The following is a 19475-nucleotide window of genomic DNA, read 5'->3' as shown; positions in this document are numbered from 1 at the left end:
TCTTAAGGGGGCTCTTATACCTCCATAGGTCTGTCTCTTTCAGCGAGGTTGTTCCATATTGAGACATGTGTCAGCCGGCGACCCAGTTCCCGATTCAAGGGAAAAATTGGGAGGCTAATTATTCATTCCCTCTGTTTGAGTTGTGCTTCTAAGAAGACAACCCCTGAAGGAATAAAGAGAAGGAGTAGGCCTTGATTGGCACCCGTACACCCCCACCTTTTATTTGCCAAGGAACTGAGCGTGCTTGCAGACATTCGCCACCCTAACATCACAGAGAGCAACCCAAAAACAAGGGAGGAGAGAGAAAATAAAGCACAACAAAGCCTGAAAAGAGGAGGAGTAGCAGGAGGAGGAGGTGGGGGGGGAGAGAGGGCTGGAAGAGGCGAGCGTCAGAGGAAAGATTAAATGCCAAGTAAAACTTGTTGACAGAAAAAGGGTCTTGGAAGTAATTTAAGATCAGGACTGGATTGGAACTGAGGTGTGCTTTTTATTTCACTTTTTGTAATATGTGGAATGCCAGTGGGGATGAATATCAGCTTGCACTATGAACATGTTACTATCAGGTTGCTGTTCAACATTAACTGAGGTTTCTTTCACTTTCATTGACACTTTAATTCACTTCCTGGTTGCTTTATTATACCAGAACTGACCCGTGTGGCCCTTATCTTGTTAATCTAGAAGTCATAACCTTAAAAGGCTTCCTAACAAAATGTGTGTGCACAGAAATTAATACTTTCACCCACGTTTTCAGGTCAGAAACACACTTTACAGCTCACTGGCACCTGCTCTGTGTAACAGTATTCAACATGCATCCAGGGAGGATTGCTTCAACGTGTTTGCACAGCCCTCATTATTGCTGCTGTGCATGCAGGGATCACATTGGCACAATGCTAAGCAGGCAGAGCACTGCTGTGTAGCTCTTGGAGCATCGCCTGTGACAACTCCACTTGATAATTTGCCATTGTATGGTATCATTATGATGCTATAAGTAACAAAGGCTGGGTAGGTAGGGTGGAGGCAGAAGAAGAATGAGGCAGGAGAATAAAGAGAAATAAAGGGGAGGCAAGGGATAATAAAACACATCATTACTCCCAACTACCTCCCAGATCCTAAAATTGCACATAATGTTGGCACTGAGAATTTGTCGGCCCCAGTTTGACCTTAAAGGTGATATTTCACTGTATACAGAATTTACAGCTGCTCAATGGCATAATCAACATGAGTCGAAGAGCTGGCACTTTGGGATCACCAGTTTGCATCCAGGCTGCGATAATCAGCGAGGTGAAATGGACAGCGTACTCTATTCACTTAACAACCGCTGCTCAGATGCACTTCAGCAAAACACTTAATCCGTCACTGATTCAAGGAGGGCCCTAAGTAGGAGATTGTGGCAGTACTGCGCTGGATATGATAGTGTGATTAGGTGCACAGGTGCAAATACTGTATCTGTCTGCTACTGCTAGAAAAACCTGCACTAGAGAATTACAAATCAAAACTTGGAACATATGTGTATTCGCTTTCTTAAAGGGGCTCTATAATGATGATTTCCAGGTTCATATTCGTTTTTTTCCTCTAATGTGACATGTTTACATGGTTTAATGTTCAAGAAGGTCTTTATTTTTCTCATACTGCCTGTGCTGCATCACCTCTTTTCACCCTCTGTCTGAAACCAGAGCCAAGTCTGCTCTGATTGGTTAACTGGCCGGCTCTGTTGTGGTCAAACGCTTAGGGATGTCTCTCCCCTTCGCCTATCACGTACAATGTGCTGGAGCTGGTGGGGCATTTCTGTGACGCCATCTATTTTCGTTAGTTACTTAGTAGGCTACTATATTTTATATTCTTTAAAAGTCTAGTATTGTGTGTAATGTTGTATTTCTAGTCTTCTTGTAATGTACTATTTTCTACCTAACTGCAGAATAATTTCATATCTTGTAAGGTTGATGTTCTTTGTGCATTGCCCATGTAAAAAGTAAATGAGATATAACATAACAACATGCACAGTGTTGCCATTATCTGGAATAAGCTATTAGCCGATATGTGATCTGGGTCTAGTTCTATCGTTTGTTTAATCTGCACAAAAGCCTAAGTGGAACATTATTTTACAGGGGGTTATGTGGGGGGGGGGGGGTATTTTTCGGCAGGGTGCAGCGACTTCCTGGAGTTTTGTCATCACTGTGAGGTTGCCAGGCAACCAGAGGAGAGAATAAATAGCTCAGCACTTAACTCCCCGTAAATCGTGTTTACACTTGGGTTAGTGTATTTTTCAGAGATTCAAATAATGAGACAGACTTTGTAGGGCTTTAATTGGAGAGGATGTAAATGTTTCAATACCTGTCCTGAATTAAATACTAATTATGTGGTTCCAACTACACATAAACTGGTGGAACGAAAGGCTTTTGAAGTGCACATCTGCTGCTGCATCTTTATTCTTTTGTAATGCAGAGTAGTAACAAGCAAAAACATTTTGGCTGATGCCTTTGTTAGACACTGTCGCAATGCAACCTTTTTTAATTGGTTAGCAGCGGTGTGCGTGATTAGAACAAATCAAACACAGACACTTCACTAATGTAGACATAACACGTTTCTATAAAATATGAAATGCTCAATGGTAGGTGCCCTGAATTAAACTATAAGCTACGTCCTTCAAGTGTTAAATCCAAATGTAAAATAACATTGGATTTGGATCCTGTTATAGATAATGAAAGAGTCCCTTAAATAAACAGGAAATGAATCCTGTCACATTACTAACCGAGCATCCTCGCCAGCGGATCCATAACGGTAATAACCTCAAACTAACCTGCATTTCTGAAGCAGGTGGCAAGTGGTGAGGAGGGTTTGTCTCCACAGGCCAGATTATGAGTTCACAGCCAGACGTGGACAGATGGAGGCAGAGGTTAGCCCTCCGTCCTGCGTTCTGATACATACACACACACACACAACCACACACACATATTTGGCAAACCACTTTTTCACAGGACAATTACCTTGCAACCTCTGCCAGCCCACACTCAAACACACACACGTGGCCAATTACTAACACACACAAGGAATGATAACAGTCACAGTCGCGCCACACACAAAATAAAATTGTCATGCAGTGTGCTGTACTCACAACTGCTCCAGCTCCACAACAAATGGCAACCAGCTTTGTTTATGAAGGGCCCAGCACCCAGCTGAAGCTTTCTAACACAGGAGACAGACACACGAGGCGCTCCCCGACATATTTGGCAGAGTTTGTTCAGTTTTTTTTTTTTTTTTAACCCTGTGCCTGAAGTCATGTCCAATTCCTTCCCTCTCTCTGTTTTGGTAATTCCATTATCTCTGATTATTGTCTCATAAGCATTGCTGCTCTAATCCACTTGTTGGTCACATATCTTTGTTACACCAGCCAACCACTGAGCTGATAATGGACTAGGTTTTTAATTCAGTCCTATCTCGCTGGCTCTCCTTTTGACAGTTAGCTGTGATGACAGCTGAATTATGCTTTAAGTCATTTTTAAAATACGATAATGGCAAAAAGGGATTTACAGGTGACTGATTTGTTAGTTTATTTAAAGATGTGGTGTTAAATCACTGCCTGGCATCCCTGTGCATTTGAGTAAGTCGTTTTCTTTTTTTTTTACTTTCATTTTTGAATTAAGTATGCACATAATTTCTCTGAGACAGTGTGGTTAAGACTCCCGTCTCTGGAACAACATTCACCCCCAGCTAGGATTGATTCCAGTCAGAATCTTTTTTTCTGCTGGATTCCCCCTACTTTGTATTCCTCTCAGCTTTATTACAGTTTCAAGAAAGAAGAGAAAAATTCAGTGGGTGGAAGGAAGACTCTTGGTAAAAAAACAACAACATATAGATAATTCCGTTAGGAGTCTTGATATAAGGGTGACAAATACATCTTAAAGACCATGAATAAAACACTTCTGCAATGTGATATGGGTCTGAGATACACAAGATGAATGTTTCAGCCACCTCAGATGAAATTATTGTGATCATACAGCATAGATAAACACCTGATACAGTGTAAAGTGAATGGCCCTCTAACTCTTCCTCCTGCTCCTGCATTCACCTTGACCACATGCCGTTTTGGTGACACACACCAGGGAGCCTCGCCTATGGTGTAAGTCATCAGCCCTTCGTTTTATTTGTCTGCTGTAGATGCTCCTAACAAGATAACGCTACAGCCACACACTCTGCAAATCCATAATCAATCTTATTTTAGTTCTCCTTTTTTGTTTGGAGTTTAGCATATTTGTTGGCTGACAAACAAAAATGACATTACCATGTTCATGATCTGGCTGATGCATTTCATTCAGAGTAATTTGTGATGAGTGCAACAGCATTTACATTTCACAAGCCACCAACCCACTGAAAGAGCTGAAGGGTTCAGAGCCTGCACCGCACAACACTGATTAATGAATCTTTATTTATGATAAAGGACATCTGCACATTTAATGAAATTGTTGTTTAAGGATTGTTTAACACTTTTGTACACTCAGAATTAAAAACAAAAAAACGGTTAGGGTTAGTATTTAGTATTAAGTTAATTAATTAAGTATTTAATTTAGCATCTAACCAATACAAACGCATATTTTACTTTCTTTGAAAATAAATGCACCTTTAATTTTTGTTATATTCATCTCCAGAAATCCTTAAAGAAGTATTGGACAAAGTATTAGTAAGAGGTTAATTATTTATTTTTTAAAGAAAGTGCTTTAAAACTGACTCAGATATAGGTTTTGAACGTCTGATGGGGAAGAGGTAATGACTAATGTTCATCCAACTCAGGTAGGAAAGTCATTCCTCTACAGGGAATAAAGGAGACAGCAAAGCCACTGCATGGAGAGGGATAAATAATTGGACAATTGTACCAGAAGAGAGAGCATGGACAGAAGTCTAGGTCATGACCTGAAAGTACAAAATGAGTTTTGTTTTTAAAGTCAGTATGTATGGCAGGAGAAAGGGAAATGTTAGGACACTGAGGACAATTCTGGCTGCAGCTCCTTGGATAGGATGCAGGGATGGAATAACATTGTGTAATGTGGTTGGGGATAGTCTCATTTGGGAGATGTGTTGAGAACGGCTATGATGTGAAGCTCACACCTCAGTGTGTTATCTAAGCCTCTGCAGTGTTGCCAGTATTGACAGGGAGGTCTTTCAAAGGTGTTGCCAAAGAAAACAGCAGCAGAGTCTTGTCAAGGTTGAGCTAAAGATACTGGACAAGGGTTCGACTAGAGATGTCAGGGAGGCAAGAACAGACGAACAATGCTCGGCTGAGATGAAACTTTACCAGTCCCCATGTGTCATACTCCCAGCTGTCAGAGGATATAAAGTAAAGGAGTACAGTGTTGCCGGTTTCAGAGCAGCAGGAGAAAACTATGGGATGTGGCAAGCGTCTATAAGAGAAAAGACAGAGGCCCAGTAGTGAGCCCTGGGGAACTCCAGTGGAGAAGATGATTATTGAAAACAAAGCTCCTCTCTGCAGCCTTACAGGAATCATTTGGAAATAAACACATGGAGCAAAAACGTAATAACAAAAGGGGGTAATCAAGAAAAGGCAACGTGTCTTTCAGCATTTATTTTCTTACACATTCAATAATTGATATATATTGATGTTTTAAAGTTTACTTTTACATTCTGTATGGTGATTTTTCTTTTCTTCTTTCTGTTGACAATTATGTTAGTTTAAATGGTGATCCCAATGCATCTCTTATGCAACCAATTACACTTCCAATAGAGACATGAAACAAATATTCACCGAGTACCGCAGAGTAAGTTATTTAAAAGTCAAGGCAGTCAAAAAGTTAATCCTAGAATTCCCTGTAATGTTATTTAACTTTTTTTTTTCTTTTTAATTACACTGAACAAAAATATAAACGCAACACTTTTGTTTTTGCTCCCATTTTTCATGAGATGAACTCAAAGATCTAAAACATTTTCTATATACACAAAATAACCATTTCTCTAAAATATTGTTCACAAATCTGAAAAAATCTGTGATAGTGAGCACTTCTCCTTTGCCGAGATAATCCATCCCACCTCACAGGTGTGGCATATCAAGATGCTGATTAGACAGCATGATTATTGCACAGGTGTGCCTTAGGCTGGCCACAATAAAAGGCCACTCTGAAACGTGCATTTTTGTTTTATTGGGGGGGTCTGGGGGGGTCCGAAAACCAGTCACACCAATCTGGTGTGAGGGGTAGGGTTAGGGTTAGGGTTAGGGTAATGTTGTGAATCGAGTGGCCTGTGTTCGTCGTCCATAACATACGCCTGCCCATACCATAACCCCACCACCACCATGGGCCACTCGATTCACAACATTACCCTAACCCTAACCCTACCCCTACCCCTACCACTCACACCAGATACTGACTGGTTTTCGGACCCTCCCAGACCCCCCCTATAAAGCAAAAATGCACGTCTCAGAGTGGCCTTTTATTGTGGCCATCCTAAGGCACACCTGTGCAATAATCATGCTGTCTAATCAGCATCTTGATATGCCACACCTGTGAGGTGGGATGGATTATCTCGGCAAAGGAGAAGTGCTCACTATCACAGATTTTTTCAGATTTGTGAACAATATTTTAGAGAACTGGTTATTTTGTGTATATAGAAAATGTTTTAGATCTTTGAGTTCATCTCATGAAAAATGGGAGCAAAAACAAAAGTGTTGCGTTTATATTTTTGTTCAGTGTAATAGGGATGTCCTCGACTAAGGAGTTAATTAGTTTGAAAACGTTATCTGCTCTTAAATCATAAGGTTTTGTCTATATATCAAAACCCCGATTTAACTCTATCAAGTAAGAATCGTAAACACAGTGTTTTTTCACTGCACATTTAACGATATCTCATTGCAATATTTGACACAATTTACATTTTTTTATGTTAAAAGAGGTTGGAAAAAAACTGAAAATCCTAATTTGACCCCAAAAATCACCTATAACACTCTCATGCATCTCAGATGGTGACTCTACACAAGCACATCTAACAAGGCTATTTTGGTACTTCACAAGAAATATCAGATGACATAAAGGCTGAAGAATGTGTTACTCTTTTTTTCCTAGATAGTACTTTGTGTGGTCTGTTAGAAGAAATGCTACAGAAATGTCTGTTTAATACAACAAAGACAAAAATAAACCTAAATGTTGACTTCATGTGTATACCGCTCTATGTAGTTTAAAGGCCGGCAAATTATATTCGTTCTTTGAAGGCTAATTGAGCTTTCATTTGTTCCCGTCTCTGGTCGCTGTAATGTGGCTGCTGATTGTGTGTCTGTATGCAGCCAGCTGTGACTGAAGCTTGTTTGCACCGGACACGACTCAGACACATGTTTTAGTCATTCGCCTCAGATGAGAAACACCTTACAGTAATTTTAACCAACGCTGGTTTCTACAGCAGCTATAAGGGTTCATGCTCTGTCGCCTTCACACACAGGCAGCACTGAACTAAAGCACTTTTGATTTTAAGTTGAAATGTGTCTTGATTTTTGTCCCAGATTATATGTCTCATGCATTACTGTCAGTATATAGTATATTTACAGTTATTTTTTAATAAAGTTACCAGCTGTAGCGTTAATATCATTGGTTACACGCTTCTCACGTTAAGTAAAAAAACGTGAAAAATCTTTACCCACCAACTTTTAAAAGGCAATACAAAATGTATCTCTTTTATACATCATCATTGAAATGTGATAAATGAATCTTTGACAGCTTGTACTGTCAGTATTTACATGCACACATGTGACATGTTAGTAGATGCAAAGCCACAGAGCATGACACTTCTGCTGGATTATAACAAGGTCCAGATCGTATGTACAGTCATACATAAACCATTGTCTCTGTTTGTGTGTTTGTGTGTGTGTGTGTGTGTGTGTGTGTGTGTGTGTGTGTGTGTGTGTGTGTGTGTGTGTGTGTGTGTGTGTGTGTGTGTGTGTGTGTGTGTGTGTGTGTGTGTGTGTGTGTGTGTGTGTGTGTGTGTGTGTGTGTGTGTGTGTGTGTATGACAGCCTGCGTGCTAGTGTGTGTGTGCATTCATATTTATGACTCGTGTTCAAAATACTATATGTCACATTGTCTTTGGCTGCGCTGGCAAAATGCTGAAAACTCATGTGACTCAACAAATTAATTCTGTTTTCTCTCAAAATGTACTTAACCCACACACAAAAGCAAATGCCATCTGAGTTATAGAAAGCAAGCCACACGTGTGTTGAACGTGATGATAAAACACTTAAAATTGAACCAAAGACAATATCAGAGAGTGCTGGAGTACAGTGGGAGAGGAGTAGGGAGGTAACACTGGATCATAGCTACTCATACTACTGGCACGATCTCAAAAGGTATGATTTATTTAGATTAGTCCTACACTCCAGTGACACTGTGGGATCCAAGGCTTCTTCATCACGACAGCTGCCATAATCACAAGATTTTGTATTAGAATCAGTTGTGTTTATTAGCTCTACTCACAGGCAGCGTTTGTGATCCCTTTATGATGTCAAATAAACTCATAGGGAGTCAGCAAGAGATCAAATGTGCTACTTGAAGCGCCTGAAAAGTGGGTAGCAGGATTTCCAGAGCAGAAGAGGTATTTAGCTCTAAGAGGAAGGGATGTTATGGAAGCGAGCAGCAGCCAAGCATCAGAAAATATAAATAAATGAAGCACTATATTCCTTCCCTGTCCCACCTTGTCCTCTGTTTGCATGAATATTGTAGCCAACAAAAAATATCTATCTAGTGTTTGTACTGATAGTTAAAGTTAAAGAACGTAATTATGCTTTTGGGTTTTTTTTCTTTCCTGTAGTGTGTTATATATGTTTTTGTGCATGTAAATGGTCTGCAAAGGCTAAAATCCCACAGTTCCCTCCAGGAGCGGACTGGCCATTTGGAATACCGGGAGCTTTCCCGGTGGGCCGGTACTGAAGTGGGCCGGTCGTACAATTCACTAGCAGTATGCTGGTATGATTACAACCTGGTACTAAGCACACAGGCATCTTGTTAAAGTTATCTTATCTTAGCTATCTCTTATTTAGTGGAGGAAAACAATTGTGACATCAGTTATGACATCACTTATGCGACTCTGGGATTTGTAGTCTTTCTAGTTGCATACTTTTCATAGTCTTATATTTCAACAGTTTTACGACAAACTGTGACTGTTTTGACATGGAAATGATTTTTTAAGATTGACAAACATCATATTATAATTCGTGGCACAATTCAAACCGAATCGTAATACATAATTTTTCCGAAATAAGGTCCCATGGGTCGGAAGTAGATGGGCGGGACTTCGCCTCTCTATAGAGAGGCGAAGTCCCTCCCCTTCCGGTGGACGCCTCCGTGCGTAAATGTGAGACTATTCTCAGTTTCACAGGTCACAAAACAGTTTAGATTATTTATATCTGTCTAATAGCTGCTGGCGGGTGTGCTGAAAAAATAATGAATGTGGTGTAAATATAATGAGGTTGTATTTTTATCCATAATTTGAGTTAAAAAACAAACAACAGCCTAATGAGGCTGCTGTGTTGTTGGTGCAACAATTCTAATGTGTGTTATGTTTATCAGAAGTTGCAATTAAAGCAGTTGTCTTTTTAAGCAGGACTTGACTGCAAAATTGTTTGTTAGGCAATATCCTCTTATGAAAACACGCCTTATGAAAACTCACCCATTCACTGCTCTGCTGAAAGAAACACTATGAACCGTCTATTTAAAACATGCCCTTTTACACTACTTTTATATTTTTGTCTGACTCAAAACATAATTAAACTAGTGATTTTCCAAGATAAATGTGGCTTTAGCTGTTCAGTCATATATGTATTAATACATTTTACTGAATGGATGAGTAGGAATAATAACACAAAGAAGAGTAAATGGATCTGACATGTATTTGCAAAAACTGTTTTTCATTTGAAACAACTGGCTGCTCAATATGATTTTATCTACTGACAGCGATGCAAAGCAACTGAATTAGATTGTTAGATCTTAAGAGAAACTTAATACTTGAGTTTCCTGCTATTTCTAACGGATTTTCTGAACGTTCGTGTAACTCCCCATATACTCACAACTATTTGTAGCCAACGCTGAAAGCAACCAGTGGAGGAAGAAGTACTCAGACCTTGTATTCAATGAATAGTATCAAAAGTTAATTCTTAACAGCAGAATAAAATATACTAAATACATTTTAAAGTACAATAAAAGTACAATATTTACACTCACATAGTAGTGGTTTAGGACTGCACAAAAAAGATATATCAAGCACCGTAGAATTGTACATAAATACAATAACATTTCAGGACTGAGATAAATCCTAAATATCATGATACTACTTGAACTGGACAAATTGCCATAACAAAAGCAACTTATTTTAATGTAATGACTAGGTCAGCCAAGGAACAAGCAATAAACAGGTTGAGACGAAAAATCCCCAGCAGCAACAGACTGACACAGGTGAGAGAGAAAAGAGCAAGAAGTCGAGGGGGGGGGGAATATAACCCAACAATTACTCAGTGAATAGAAACTCAGGTGTGTAGCTCTTTAAGACTCAACACTTAAACGACGAAACTCCCCGTGTAACAGCCTAGTCTAATTTGTAGTAAATCCAGCTTCATTTTAATTAACAGTTATATTAATTAGAGTAAATTGAATACTTTGAGGTTGTGAAGTCTTAATCGGACAAATAAGACATTTTGTGACTTTACCTCAAGCAGATTGTGATATTTTCCCAGTTAATTAAAGTCCATAACACATAAGAAATACGAACAGCAAAAGTGACTAAGTGTATTACCGCCTTAAGTCAGAGTATTACTCCCCTAATAATGCTCCCTTTACTTTGATACATTGATTTATCTAGTTAAATATATTAAATTGAGCAATAGCAGAGAACATCTCACTGTTCTGCATAGACATATAAAAGAATAGCGACAAAATCCTTTCAGTGACACTTCCTCAATCCTAAGTAAGCAATTGCTGTAAAATGTAATTACATGGGCCAAGATCCTTATTAACTTTAGACCTCAAAGTGCTACTCAAAGGGAGTCATAATTGGTGGTGAAGGCAGCCAGCTAACAGCTTGCAAATTGAGGAGGTAATGCTAAAATGTCCCACCGCAAGACATTTGATATGTGGCTTCTTGTTAGGGATGCATATCGTTGGCTTTTTTACGATACCGATACCACTGAACGATACCGATACTATCATATCGTGATACTTTCATGTTGCATAAGGGAAAAATTGAAGCTCTTTATGATATAGTTAACATGTCAAATGAATATTACAATTAATTGTGGGACTTCAACCTTTTAGTACTGAACAAACAATGAAAAACACGTTTGACAACACAGGCTTGAAGACTGTACATTCCTGTACTCTGATTGTATGTGACAGTAGCAAATGTTTTGAGAGGTTGGATGTGTTGCCGCCTTTCCCAGAAATAAACTTCTTGCAGTGGTTACAGACCCCACCATTCAGACTGGCAGTGGTTACAGACCCCACCATTCAGACTGGCAGTCATATGCAGCCACACTTTAGATTTTCGTGCCGACATCGAGCTAATGAAAAAACGAAAGCTAACCGAAAGGCTCAGACGTTCAGGAGGAAGGTGAAGGGCGTTGCTTGGCAATCAAGCCAATCACCGAAACCGTTGCAAGACGCGCAATCTGATTGGCTGGCGGTTTGGGCGTGGGTTTAAGGATGTTACGCCTCACTTTATATATATAAAAAATAAAAAAATCGAAAAAGTATCGAAAACCAGATCTGATTTCGGTACGGTATACCGGCAGTACTCGAGTTGAGGGGGGATGAGGGGGGATGGCATCCCCCCTGAAATAAAAACGGTCAAAATCATCCCCCTTCTAAAACTGCCATTCCCCCTTTCCATCCCTTATGTAATTGTATCAATGAACGTGGCACTGGTATTACTGCTATTTCAACATTAATTTTGCGCATTTTGAGTAAAATACTGTGGGCGAGGGAGCATGCACACACGCAATGACATTTTTACCAAGTCACTGACGCTATACTATGCGAGTGCCCTAGAGCACCGTGATGCGCCTGTTTGATCGATGCCAGAAGCGCAGGTAACGGTCATCACAATGGCCAAGCAACCAGGAGGACAACGCGATCTGAGGGACTTCATATTTAAAAATACTAAAAATAACATTTCAGGTCAGTCAAGAGTCAGTAATCTTAGTCATTACTCACTACTTTAGTCACCAAAGGTGGAATCTATGGACATAAGCAGCAATAACAACTTAGTTTGGAGTTTAGCTACGTTTTTCTCTCGTGTTAGCTAGCTGGTAAGACTCAAAACTGTTGATGAAATGATACCACCAGCACCAGAAGAGCTGAAACCCCTCCTTCAAGTAGTGAACACTCTGGTCATCTCCACAGCTGAGTGTGAACGTGGGTTTAGTCAAATGAACATTTTAACCACAACTAGAAGCTCCCTCGAGGTAAAAAGCATGTCAGCCTTGCTTTTCATCAAGTGTGTTGGCCCTCCACTGAACAAGTTCAGACCAGAGGTATATGTCAAGACTTGGCTACAAAGCCATTGCTTAGCTAACAATCCGAAAGCAAGATCCAGAAAAATTGAGACCAAAAAGCATGATTATGAAAATCTTTGGAAACTTCTATGAGATGGGGGAGAGTGGAGTAGGCAGCCATTGACAACATTGGTCCTATTTTGTATTATCTGTATAATCTTTTAATATATTTTCATATTTTGTAAACAATTTCAATTTGCACTTAATGCCCTGTTAAAAAAAGTAACATTGGGAATGTTAACATAACATATTTGTATTTGAACTGCAATAAAATGATGACGGATCAATATTTTTCTAATTTTTTCCCTCACATTTTTCATGAAGAATTTACATAATGATTTAATTAATTACGATACAAATGTAACCCTTTAGATACCAGTTTTGATCGTATACCAGTAACTGCTTTTTTTTTTAAATACACTATAATTCAATATTCTAAAAACTATTTTGACTTTATTATTAGTGTAATCAGTTGATCCATCTGAATAATAAATGAGGGACTGTTAACCTACAAGATTTGTACCATATACTTCCATTATAACCACATTGTTGTATCCCCTCCCCTATGGGAATAGTTTTGTATCATAAAGATAAAGCACCACTTTTTCAGAATAAAGCAAAACTATGAGTTTAAAAGAAGAAAAAAAACTGAGTCAAGCAAAATAAAATAAATTTCAAAAATAAAACTATAAGTTGCAAACAAATCATTTGTGTAATCATGTAAACTATAAGTATTTTTTCTTTGTTTTAACATAGGTTTTTGTTTGCAGTTCTTGTTTCTTCTTTCTCAATGATCAGACTTTTGCTCTCGCTGCAGCTCTCTCGTTTGCGCTCCCTCATTTTTTGTTTGAGATTCTGACACAAACCTCCCAGGTGGGCGGGACTTTCAGGGGTGCGTCCCCATTGGCTACTCAGTTTTTGAGTGACAGCCCAGTCCTCCAGCGATTGTACAGTGCAGGCAGCTGCGGTGCGGTAGCTAGCTGAGCGTGGACAGAAGACCCCCAGAAGAACCAGCATTTCAATTATTATAATACTACAAGTGAAAATATATGTAAGTATTGATCATTTGTGTTGTTTGTGCTATACGGTCTGTTTCTTTATTGTGTTAAGTGAGAAGTAAAGCTGTGCTATGAAAGTTAGCTTGTACTACCTTTAGATCCATAACAATGCAAGCTAAGTAGCCTAACAGTTAGCTACATAGCTAGCAGTGAGTGAGCGTTCAGACACCGGCGCACACACTCAAACAGACTTGTGTGCCTGACTCTACCAACAGGTTTTCATGATTCTGTTTAGATATGCAAGTATAAGCCATGATAGCTTATTTTATTAACACGCTAATTTGATATGAAAATCAATGGAGGCTGAGTTAACTTTGTAGGAAAACCTACCGTCCATGAGCTGTGTTTTATTTGTTAACTTCATATTTTTCATTTCCTAAAACATTTATTTTCCTCTCATATTAACAGTGTGGATCATTGAGACAGCGTGGCGTCCAGGGTCTTATCCCGTTTTCCCACTTCCTCTGATGGGACAGCACGGAGGGGGGGCATGAAGAAAGAACTATAGGTTACTTACGTAACCCCAGTTCTCAGAGTAACATGAAGTGAGATGTCTCACTATGGGATGCGCCTCATCGCGGAGCAAACAGAAGCATCAATCTCATTACGCCAATCCTGATTGGCTGGTGATCTTGACGTCAGCGTCAGGGAATTCACCCCCTATAAGTAGCTTGCGCCACGACGCATGCGTCATTCAAAATAAGCACCTCTTCTCGCTTCACCATAGCAAGGAGGGCCGTCTGGTGAGACATCTCACTTCATGTTACTCTGAGAACTGGGGTTACGTAAGTAACCTATAGTTCTCATTCATAACACTCCGTTCGATGTCTCACTATGGGAAATTGTAGCTCCCGTATTGTCAGACGAGCTTATCTCGAAAATCACCAAACCAACCAGAACTTAACAGGTAGAGCTCTGACTCAACCAGGTGCCCAGCACTGCTTGAGTCACACTGGGAGCAGAACGTTCAGCCTGTTAAGAGGCGGACAAAAGTGAGCGGCGAGGACCAGCTCGCCGCTGCACCAATGTCTTGGATGGGAGACATCCTGGACAGAGCCCAGGATGCAGCCAGACCCTGAGTCGAAAGAGCTCGCGGACCCGAGGGTGCCTGCGAACTCTGACTCGTATGGGCCCCAAAGCAATTGCTTCCACAAACCAGTGGGAGAGCCGTTGCTTAGTAACAGGCTTGCCCTTATAAGGGTTAGCCCAGGACACAAGGGGTTGGTCATTATGACGAAGCACCCTTGATCTGTCCCTGTACGTGCGTACAGCACGGGCTAGACACGGCAAATCCGGCCGCTGTTCCCCGAAGGAATACCGTGGTGGGGAGGATGCCTCAATGTCAAATGTGGTACCTGAACCAACCGCCTTAAGATAAAGGCAGGGTTGGGCTTCAACCACACTCTGTTTGCCCTGGGGCGAACTGAGTGCATGAAGACTGTACAGATAGTGCATGAGTACCACTGGCTCGCTTGGCAGCTGCCAGGGTCAGCTTCATGTCACACTGTATTCAGATTGTACCACTCACGGGCCAGGCCCATAGAGCCAAGCGCTCTGGGTGTGGGTGAAAGATCGCCCCCCCCCGCTTGGGACAGTATGTCCCTGCGTAGTGGCAGCTGCCATGGCTGCCCGCACAGCAGCTGATATATCTCCGCTAGCCAGTACATAGCTGGCCAGTGCGGAGCTATCAGGATAAGTGTGTGGCGTTGCTCTCTCACTCTGGCCAGAGTTGGGGGTATCAGAGCCAGGGGTGGGAACGCGTACAGAAGGCCCGGGGGCCAATCGTGCGCGAGTGCATCCACGCCTAACGGTGCATTTAGATCGCCCATCGAAAAGAACAGCTGACACTGAGCGTTGTCTTTCGATGCGAACAGATCCACCGCGGCTCTGCCGTAACGCACCCACAGCTGGCTCACAATCCTTGGATGTAGAGTCCAGTCTGCATAAAGTGGTATACCTCGGGACAGTAGATCTGCCCCGAGGTTCATCACTCCCGGTACGTGCGTCGCTCTCAGAGAGAGGAGACGTCTACCGCTCCATAGGATCAGTTTGCGCGCCAGTGTGTGTAACTGGAGAGAACGCAAACCCCCTTGGCGGTTAATATACGATATTGTGGTCGTATTGTCTGTCCTCACGAGGACGTGATGTCCCCTGAGGAAAGGCAGAAAGCGTTTTAGGGTGAGAAACACCGCTAAAAGCTCCAGGTAATTTATGTGCGCCCGCTGGAGGTCTCTGCTCCAGAGTCCCATCACTGGGCGCGCAGGGTTTAGTTTTAGGGCGGCCACCCAGCACTGAAACTCCCTCATGTGTAAGCGTCCCAGTCGTACGACCAGGATGGCTGACGCCATGAGCCCCAGCAATCGCAGGCATGATCTGAAGAGAACATGTTTGCGCAGCTGGAAAAGAGCGAGACAAGCTCTGAAAGCTTTCACTCTTTCCGCTGACAAGCAAGCTGAAAAGGGCACCGAGTTCAGGCGTAAACCCAGGAAGAGTATAGTCTGCGCGGGGCACAACATGCTCTTCGCTGTGTTTATTATGAAACCCAGGTTGAGCAGGTGCTTTACGAAGACATTTGTCTGCGTAACAGCCTCCTGCTCCGACTGTGCGAGAAGCAGCCAGTCGTCCAGGTAGGTCGCCAGGCGAATACCCTGTTGTCTTAACAGGGCTATCGCGGCTTCCGTACATCGTACAAACACCCTTGGACTGAGAGACAGACCGAAGGGGAGTACTCTGTATTCATAGGGAGGCAGAGGTGGAGTGCCTCGTCCTCCTTCTTTTTCGACTCACACCTCCTTTGCATGGAGGCGAGAGCGGAGCCGAAAATTCCCTCGGGAACGATGGGCATATCCAGCACATCCTCCTTTTCCCGGTCTGGGAGGTTGGTGAGGTTGAGCCATCTCTCTCTTTCCTGCACCACCATGATCCCCATTGCCTTGCCCGTGGCCTGGACGGCGCAGCGTTGGACACGGAGACAAATGTCCGTGACCGCTGCCATCTCGTCCAGAGTGGCTGCCCCCGGATTACCCGACAGGTCCTCGCAGAGCTCCGCTTGGTAAGCGGTTAGCAGCGAGGACACATTCAGGGCCCTGGCGGACAACGCTGCGGCTTTGTAGGACCGTTCAGTCATTGTCGACTGAAATCGGTCCGACTTTGCTGGCAGCGTGGGGTTCCTGCTTGGTGACGGGCCCATCCTCGGTAGGAGGTGGGCCGCTACCAGCGGTTCCGTGGGCAGTATGCGGAGCAGGCCGAGCTTCTCCATTCCGTCACAGTCTAGGGAGGAGGCACCCTGGATTGGGACCTTGTTGCTGAAGGGCCGGTCTCTCCACGAGACCTACACCTCATCCAACATCTCCGGGAAGACCGGAAGGAGTTGCCTCTTCGTCCGCGCTGCTTGGGGAAAATGTTTCCCTTCGTAGCGGGACCTGGAGGTCTCCTTGGCCATTTCAGGCCACGGGATGTCGAGTCTGGTCGCGGCGCGTTTACACACGGCCTGCAGGTCCATGCTCAGACAGGGCGAAGCTGGTGTGCTATCGCCCGGGAGAGCAGCCTGAGCCTGAAGATGAAGATGTCCTCTTCATGTTCATCCGACTCGGACAGGAGGAACACCGAGGCGTCCTCTTCGTCCTCATCGTAGTCCAGCTCGAGGACATCCTCCGCGGGTGAGACCATGGTGAGGTCTAACCGGGAGCCCCAGCTCGGTAAAGCGTGGGGTCCCGTTCCCGCGTGTCTTGCCGTCACCGGGTTCCGGCCTGCCAGGGCGCGGGATTCCGGTTCTGCAGCCATCGCAGATAATGAGCCCCAGACCGACACGGAGAGGGGTTCACTCTCTGCGGCGGACGCCCCCGCGTCTTGACTGCCGGCCGGCAGATCAGTGGACATGGGGGGGGTCCTGCTCCGACAGGCTAGCTTGGCGTGCTAGCCGTCGGCGGAGGCTCTTCACGGTGAAGTGGACACAATGTCCGCACGAGCCGGGGTTGTCGATAGCGCCTCGGGCGTGTTCCAGCCCGAGGCAGGACGAGCAGACCTGGTGTGTGTCTGTACCCGAGATCTTCAACCCGCAGCCGCAGAGTCGAGCCACCGAGTCCCTGACTCCTCTGGTGTGAGGGAGAGAGGCGTCCATCTTGTTCGCCTCGTGGCGTGGAGAGGACCCGCTCTCAACAGGTAAGTTGGGAGAAAAAAGGTGTTGCCACCCTGTCCTTAATCCGGAGAAAAGGACGGTGTGGGTCTTTTATTCCCGGAGAATACTGACTGGTGTGACAGTATGCTCCTTTAATCCTTTCCTCCTCCGTGGGGAAGAGAAAATAAAAAACTTCCTCGCTACCGTGGTGTCGGTAGTGAGGGAGCGAGCTTGCAACAGGTGTGTTGCTAGCTTGAAAAAATCAGACCTACCGTACTTTCCGGGGAAAGAGAACGGCGAGGCCGATTTCAATACTAACTGGCGTTAGTACTACCGTCTTCCTGCAAAGCAGAAAGAGTAGCCGGCGAGCGCCCGTCGACCGAAATGGTTATATTTGGGTTCAGTCTGTGGACCGTTAAGCTTGTCCGGCTATAGAGATGTGCTCTGAAGCGAGAAGAGGTGTTTGAATGACGCATGCGCCGTGGCGCAAGCTACTTATAGGGGGTGAATTCCCTGATGCTGACGTCAAGATCACCAGCCAATCAGGATTGGCGTAATGAGATTGATGCTTCTGTTTGCTCCGCGATGAGGCGCATCCCATAGTGAGACATCGAACGGAGTGTTATGAATGAGAACTGCACCAGCTTCATCCACGCTGGCGTTACTGTTATCACTGGCTCAGTGTCATTTAATTTGACCAAATGTCTTTACATATACATTTAATAGATTTTATTATTATCCACCTTTTTGTTTTATGCCGTTTTATTTAAAACATTATTTGAGACTTCATCTTCTGGTTCAAATTTCAATAAATGTAATTTGTATAATCACTCTTTTGTCTTTATTCTACATGAAAATGTTAGAGATTCCATTCAAATCTGTTGATTATTCATATCTTCCTCAGGCTAGGAATAGTATGTCGAATTTTTAATGCTAAATGTATATAATTTTCTCACAGGATATAGAATGAAACAACACCGGTTTTATCCATTGTGTATGAATGCTTCAGCTCTAAAGCAGTCTTTAATTGTTTGTCCTAAACATAGCAATATATGCTTTTGAAATGTAAAAATAATAGTATACCGTTTATATTGTGTATCACCTTTAGCTTAAAAATACATAGATGTGTTTTTTTAATCTATAAAATAAATAGACAGACACTTTATCAATCCCAAATTGGGAAATTATTTAACAGCAGCAGTGTGTTCAGGTATTAAAATATTTAAAGTTGGAATAAAGTATAAACTACACAACACAAGTATAATGCACAGCAATCCAGAAGATAAGTCCGATATGTTCATGAAAACCCCCCAGGAGACACCGACACTAACATGGCCGAGTGGACTCCGGAGTTTGCTACATGAGTTGCACTGTATGATCTGTGGTGTAGTGGGCTGTCACTCAAAAGCTGAGTAGCCAATGGGGACACACCCCTGAAAGTCCCGCCCACCTGGGATGTTTGTGTCAAAATCTCAAACAAAAAATGAGGGAGCGCAAACGAGAGAGCTGCAGCGAGAGCAAAAGTCTGATCATTGAGAAAGAAGAAACAAGAACTGCAAACAAAAATCTATGTTAAAACAAAGACAAAATACTTATAGTTTACATGATTACACAAATGATTTGTTTGGAATTTATAGTTTTTATTTTTGAAATTAATTTTATTTTGCTTGACTTAGTTTTTTTTTCTTTTAAACTCATAGTTTTGCTTTATTCTGAGAAAGTGTTACTTCTTGTTATGCATTTTTGGTCTGGATGCTGAATTTGTGCTGTGA

General features: G+C 42.6%; 1 protein-coding gene across 1 annotated transcript in view; it reads right to left on the bottom strand.

Moving 5' to 3' along the window:
* Window positions 1-2862: 2862 nt before the first annotated feature.
* LOC117538857 (mediator of RNA polymerase II transcription subunit 13-like) overlaps window positions 2863-19475 on the bottom strand; it is a 39608-nt gene continuing 22995 nt past the window's right edge. Inside the window, exon 3 of the mRNA XM_034204800.1 lies at window positions 2863-2914. Within this exon, the coding sequence (XP_034060691.1) occupies window positions 2895-2914 (20 nt within the window). The 3' untranslated portion in view covers window positions 2863-2894. The remainder of the gene's footprint in view (window positions 2915-19475) is intronic.

The sequence above is a fragment of the Gymnodraco acuticeps genome, unplaced genomic scaffold, assembly GCF_902827175.1.
Source record: "Gymnodraco acuticeps unplaced genomic scaffold, fGymAcu1.1, whole genome shotgun sequence".
Classification (NCBI taxonomy): Eukaryota; Metazoa; Chordata; class Actinopteri; order Perciformes; family Bathydraconidae; genus Gymnodraco; species Gymnodraco acuticeps.
Note: the sequence above shows the minus strand (reverse complement) of the source record. Positions and strands in the feature narration are given on the sequence as shown.